The sequence below is a fragment of the Oncorhynchus clarkii genome, unplaced genomic scaffold, assembly GCF_045791955.1.
Source record: "Oncorhynchus clarkii lewisi isolate Uvic-CL-2024 unplaced genomic scaffold, UVic_Ocla_1.0 unplaced_contig_8839_pilon_pilon, whole genome shotgun sequence".
Classification (NCBI taxonomy): domain Eukaryota; kingdom Metazoa; phylum Chordata; class Actinopteri; order Salmoniformes; family Salmonidae; genus Oncorhynchus; species Oncorhynchus clarkii.
In genome coordinates, this window is record NW_027260946.1 from 27,501 (window position 1) to 33,998 (window position 6,498).

Here is a 6,498-nt window from a genome sequence, read left to right on the forward strand (position 1 = left end):
CCACTGGGCACAGACATCAATTCAACATCTATTCCACATTGGTTCAATGTAAGTTCATTAAAATGACATGTAAAGAACGTTGATTCAATCAGCGTGTGCCCAGAGGGTGCCTAGTCGATTATCTAAATATCAATACAACTAATTTAACAGTTGATCCTTTCAATATGAACAACACGTTGCTGTGTGTGTGTTTGAGGAGACCCTTTCTTTCCTACCCTGTTGTGCAGGAGGTGTGGAAAGGCCATATACTGTGACTCAAATCTGATTTGTACGAGCGTCGCTCTGAAGAGCTGGGCCTGGAAGTGTCAGACAATAAGGTTAGAGCGAGGAGAGGCGAGGGCGAGGGCGAGGAGAGGCGAGGGATATGGGGATTGGAGACGTTTCTTTATTCATCACGCCATCATTATCACCCGGAGGAAGAGAAGAAGACGTAAAGGAAGAGGGGTCTCAGGTGCGACCGCTCTTCATCAGCAAAGTTGTTATTTTATTTCTGTAAAGCGTTTTGTTAAGCGTGTTCAGAGCAGGCTTGTTGGTAGGAACCTAGTCTACATATTGCTTAGTCTGACAGACCTTTCACAACAACAAGTGTATATTCAGCTACTGTATTCCCACTGGGCACAGACGTCAGTTCAACGTCTATATTCAGCTACTGTATTCCCACTGGGCACAGACATCAGTTCAACGTCTAGTTTTTATTTGATTTTGGTTTAGTTGTCAACTGACGTGAATTCATTGTGAAATCAACGAAACATTTCACCGATTTAGGTTAAACGTTGGGTCAAAAAACAAATAAGGAAATCCCATAATTCCTTTAAATTGAGGACGTTTTGCAAAACCAATCAGTCTTCCATGTTGATTCTACATCATCACATACATTTAGTTGTTGTTGAAATGACGTGGAAACAACGTTGATTCAAGCAGTTTTTACCCAGTGGGTTGTAGCATACATGGATTTGTTACAACACGTGCCTGAAGTCCCCACAAACACTTACTAATCCAGTACATCCCAGTCCTTTCTCTTGAACACCGAGGAATAATTCAGTGTGATCTGCAGTGGATAACATCTTTTAAGGCTCCCATTGGTCCACAAAGCAACAGAAGCACTGTACACATTTTAGTGTTAAAGAAAGAGGTGTAAGACAGAGGAAAGACAGTCGTTAAAGAGAGCTCTGTAATTGGCAAGTCCAAACAAAATGCAGGCTCCTTGAACACAATAACTTGTTTATGTCAGTGTCAATGATTACAGATGGTTAGTTAGCAACAAGAACAGAATGTGGTCAGCCCATAAAATACAGATGTAGGATCTTAATTTGATCACCATGTTTCAGGAGAACTTTCCTGCAACACAGGAAATGTAAAACTTGTAGTGTATTTGAGGTTTAAAAAAGCTTCCGAAGTTAGTCATTTCCACTTTGAAATTTAAAACTAGATTTTTCCTTACAAAACATTTATCAACCCCTACAAAATGGTCCATTAACTATAATCCACATAATAAATCACATGTATTATTTTCCTGCTGTAGCAAACTGGCTCAAATTACGATCCTACATCTGTATTTGTTTATGAATGACATCTCCACATCTGAAAGAGAGGAAGTTATTCATTAGCATCTGTACCAATATGACATTCTTTTTTCATCTGTCTGGGGGAAAGCACAAAAAGAGAACTCTCTCGCTATCCACTTCCTCCCTGACAGATATGTACACCCCTTCCCTGTTATAGAAGGCTGCTCCTCTGCCTCTTATCCGACTGAGGGAAAAACTTCAACAAAGAAAATGATTGAATCTGGCCCAAAAATATCAGTAACACTTCACTTGACACCCAGTGTCATAACACATTATGACACGGTCATAACCATGTCATATGTTATGACAGCTGACATAACTTGTCATAACCTGTCATAAGATGGTCAAAACACTGTCATGACCCATATATTCAAAGTTCTTAACATTTTCCGAATTGACTGACCTTCATGTCTTAAAGTAATGACGGACTGTCATTTCTCTTTGCTTATTTGAGCTGTTTTTGCCATAATATGGACTTGGTCTTTCACCAAATAGGGATATCTTCTGTATACCACCCCTACCATGTCACAACACAACTGATTGGCTCAAACTCATTAAGAACAAAGAAATTCCACTAATTCTAACGGGTTATGACAAGTTATGTCAGCTGTTATGACATATTATGACATTGTTATGACCGTGTCATAGCGTGCTATGTCGCTGGGTGTCAAGTAAAGTGTTACCAAAATATCTCATGTTCTTCTCTTAACTTGTTGTTTAACCGTGCGTCAGTTATCTTATCGCCTGTCATCGCTGTCACCTCAGTGGCAATGTTGTACTATGTGCTATTGTTCCAAATATGTCCTTCATCCATGCTGGATGACATCTGATACATATCACACATGCACACTTGCGTAACAATAATGACTTATTTCTCCCGACAGAGGAAGCCATCTCACTGTTCCTGTGAAGCACAAAAAGGTCAAGCGCTTTCCTTTGTTTCCTTTGCTTTGCCATGGGAGTTGAGCTTATTGTCCCCCACACCAGAATCCAATTATGAAGCAGGCCTCGGTTACAAGGTTGCCATGACAGAACCAATGAAAACAGAGTCCCATCTTGTACACTTGCTACAGCGATGGCGGGGAGGGACTTGCTTTGAAAGAGAATGTCAGAGTTTTTACTGCTCAGGTTAACAGCAAAACTTTCCAGGATGGTTGAAACGGCCCTCAACCCCACAAGATACATGTTGATAGGATCTTTGCTGCAACACTAAAGACAGAAGACACTAACACCGACAACATGAAAATTCCCATTCAGTCTCATGAGCCTACATTTCAATGTTTGTACAAAATGGTTGCATGTGAATCTTTACTAGTCTGAGTCTATAGTACTCTGGACTTGTCTGGTTACTAGTCTGAGTCTATAGTACTCTGGACATGTCTGGTTACTAGTCTGAGTCTATAGTACTCTGGACTTGTCTGGTTACTAGTCTGAGTCTATAGTACTCTGGACTTGTCTGGTTACTAGTCTGAGTCTATAGTACTCTGGACTTGTCTGGTTACTAGTCTGAGTCTATAGTACTCTGGACTTGTCTGGTTACTAGTCTGAGTCTATAGTACTCTGAGCTTGTCTGGTTACTAGTCTGAGTCTATAGTACTCTGGACATGTCTGGTTACTAGTCTGAGTCTATAGTACTCTGGACTTGTCTGGTTACTAGTCTGAGTCTATAGTACTCTGAGCTTGTCTGGTTACTAGTCTGAGTCTATAGTACTCTGGACTTGTCTGGTTACTAGTCTGAGTCTATAGTACTCTGAGCTTGTCTGGTTACTAGTCTGAGTCTATAGTACTCTGAGCTTGTCTGGTTACTAGTCTGAGTCTATAGTACTCTGGACTTGTCTGGTTACTAGTCTGAGTCTATAGTACTCTGGACTTGTCTGGTTACTAGTCTGAGTCTATAGTACTCTGGACCTGTCTGGTTACTAGTCTGAGTCTATAGTACTCTGGACTTGTCTGGTTACTAGTCTGAGTCTATAGTACTCTGGACGTGTCTGGTTACTAGTCAGAGTCTATAGTTCTCTGGGCTTGTCTGGTTACTAGTCTGAGTCTATAGTTAAATTAGGGTTGCCAACTGTCCTGTATTAGCCAGAATGTCCCTTATATTGGGCTAAATTGGTTTGTCTCCCTTGTCCCGTATATTCATCCAATCACAGTATAACGTAAACGCACCAATTCCTGCAAAGTAATTTCTGTTATTGTTTGGTCGGTTTGGCAGATCAAGGAAATATGGATAAACCTGCAAAAATGAAAAGCTTGTGCAGCTCCAACAAACAATGTGAAGCCAAACAGACGTGGGTAGAGCTCGTCAGTGGTGACTCAACGAAAGCTTTCTGTACTCTATGCGTCAGGAATTCTCAACTGGCCATAGAGGGGAGAATGACCTAACTCAGCATGCATCCACAGAAATGCACAAGGCCACGCTAGCTAAAGGTGCTAGCAATATCGGTGCATTCTTCATGACGTCTACTGAGGAAACTGACATAATTGGAAAACACCTCTCCGTTTAGCAGTTATTGAGCAGTGCCAACACTCGCATTCTGAAAGCTAATTGCCCAGCTCACATAGCTCATAATGCCTGCAAGCACGCCTGCGATCACCTGCCAGTGGATATTGAGACAATTGTTATACAGATCTACAGCCACTTAACAATATCTGCTTCCCGAAGAGAAGAACTGCTTGCATTTTTTGCCTTTGTTGACATTGAGTGGCGTGAAATTCTGTGACATGTTTGCACACGATGGCTCTCTCTTCATCCAGCTGTCAATTGTCTCCTGCAAAGCTGGCCAGCTCTTACATCATACTTCAGGTCCCTTGGAGAGACCTGTCCAGCTCTTACATCATACTTCAGGCCCCTTGGAGAGACCTGTCCAGCTTTAACATCATACTTCAGGTCCCTTGGAGAGACCTGTCCAGCTCTTACATCATACTTCAGGTCCCTTGGAGAGACCTGTCCAGCTCTTACATCGTACTTCAGGTCCCTTGGAGAGACCTGTCCAGCTCTTACCTCGTACTTCAGGTCCCTTGGAGAGACCTGTCCAGCTCTTACTTCGTACTTCAGGTCCCTTGGAGAGACCTGTCCAGCTCTTACATCATACTTCAGGTCCCTTGGAGAGACCTGTCCAGCTCTTACATCATACTTCAGGTCCCTTGGAGAGACCTGTCCAGCTCTTACATCATACTTCAGGTCCCTTGGAGAGACCTGTCCAGCTCTTACATCATACTTCAGGCCCCTTGGAGAGACCTGTCCAGCTCTTACATCAAACTTCAGGTCCCTTGGAGAGACCTGTCCAGCTCTTACATCATACTTCAGGTCCCTTGGAGAGACCTGTCCAGCTCTTACATCAAACTTCAGGTCCCTTGGAGAGACCTGTCCAGCTCTTACATCATACTTCAGGTCCCTTGGAGAGACCTGTCCAGCTCTTACATCATACTTCAGGTCCCTTGGAGAGACCTGTCCAGCTCTTACATCATACTTCAGGTCCCTTGGAGAGACCTGTCCAGCTCTTACATCATACTTCAGGTCCCTTGGAGAGACCTGTCCTGTGGCACTGAAGAGTATTTTTGAGTATGAAGAAAAAACGGAAGCTGCTGAGATTTTGTTCCTTTTCCACACAACCTGGGTGTGTTTTTGACCAACTTGTAAAAAAGCTGGAGGAAACGATGCTCTGCATCACAGATGTTAACGAGGAAGTCCAAAAGTTCAAAATTAAGATTCTTCAAGCAGCTGATGTTTTGGGATACCAGACCAAGCAGCTGATGTTTTGGGATACCAGACCAAGCAGCTGATGTTTTGGGATACCAGACCAAGCAGCTGATGTTTTTGGATACCAGACCAAGCAGCTGATGTTTTGGGATACCAGACCAAGCAGCTGATGTTTTGGGATACCAGACCAAGCAGCTGATGTTTTGGGATACCAGACCAAGCAGCTGATGTTTTGGGATACCAGACCAAGCAGCTGATGTTTTGGGATACCAGACCAAGCTGATGGACAAGCAATTGTCAGCACAAAGGTCCAAGCAGCAACAGAAAGTTCTATGACACTGTCATTACATACATTGACAAGTGGTTTGATTTCTCACCAGAAAATGTAATGGTGAAACCGGTCGACCTCTATGAGGAGCTCTCCTTCACTGACCTGGAGCAGGTGGTGGTTGCCCTCAAAATGACAGAGACAGTCAGTATGGACCAACTCCTTGAGGAGCTCTCCTTCACTGACCTGGGGCAGGTGGTGGTTGCCCTCAAAATGACAGAGACAGTCAGTATGGACCAACTCCTTGAGGAGCTCTCCTTCACTGACCTGGGGCAGGTGGTGGTTGCCCTCAAAATGACAGACAGTCAGTATGGACCAACTCCATGAGGAGTGTTGTGTCAGGAGGAAGTACACAAAGACAGACAGGGTGCCACAAAATCCACCAGTGAGAAGTGGGTGGCAGTTTTCCAAAACCTAGGGAAAGCCAACTTGATCAACATGTTCAGGATTGTCTCATTTGTCCTCAGTGTGGCAGGCTCAAATGCCTTTGTAGAGAGGATTCTGTCTGATGACCATTAAATGGTCAGACTCAAGAAACAGATGCAGCACAAAGCTGATCAAAAATGGACTTCAAATATCTGTGAACTGTGACTTGTCATGTAATGACGGCTCTCTGGCTATGCAAGAGGAGAAAGGACTGCTTGAATCAGTCCAGAGCAGCACAAAATAAGTAGAATTGGTGAGTGACTCATGCCCCTCTTTAGCATTTGAGAAGTTTTTTGTGATTTCTTTGATCATTTATTTTGAGGTTTATTCACATAAGTTTACATAATAATACAGTTTTAGTAAAGATATAGACTAAATAGAATATTCAAATGTTTCGCCTTTTCAATTGAATAAGAATATGAATATAGATAAAGGTAGTTCTGATTCTGATAAAGGTAGTTTTGATTCTGATAAAGGTG

At 42.8% G+C, this 6,498-nt stretch overlaps 1 protein-coding gene across 1 annotated transcript in view; it reads left to right on the forward strand.

Annotated features, from left to right (window-relative positions):
* LOC139402479 (proline-rich protein 2-like) overlaps nt 1-5,114 on the forward strand; it is a 21,324-nt gene extending 16,210 nt beyond the window's left edge. The window contains exon 2 of the mRNA XM_071146440.1: nt 4,453-5,114. Coding sequence (XP_071002541.1) covers nt 4,453-5,114 — 662 coding nt within the window. The remainder of the gene's footprint in view (nt 1-4,452) is intronic.
* Nucleotides 5,115-6,498: the final 1,384 nt, after the last annotated feature.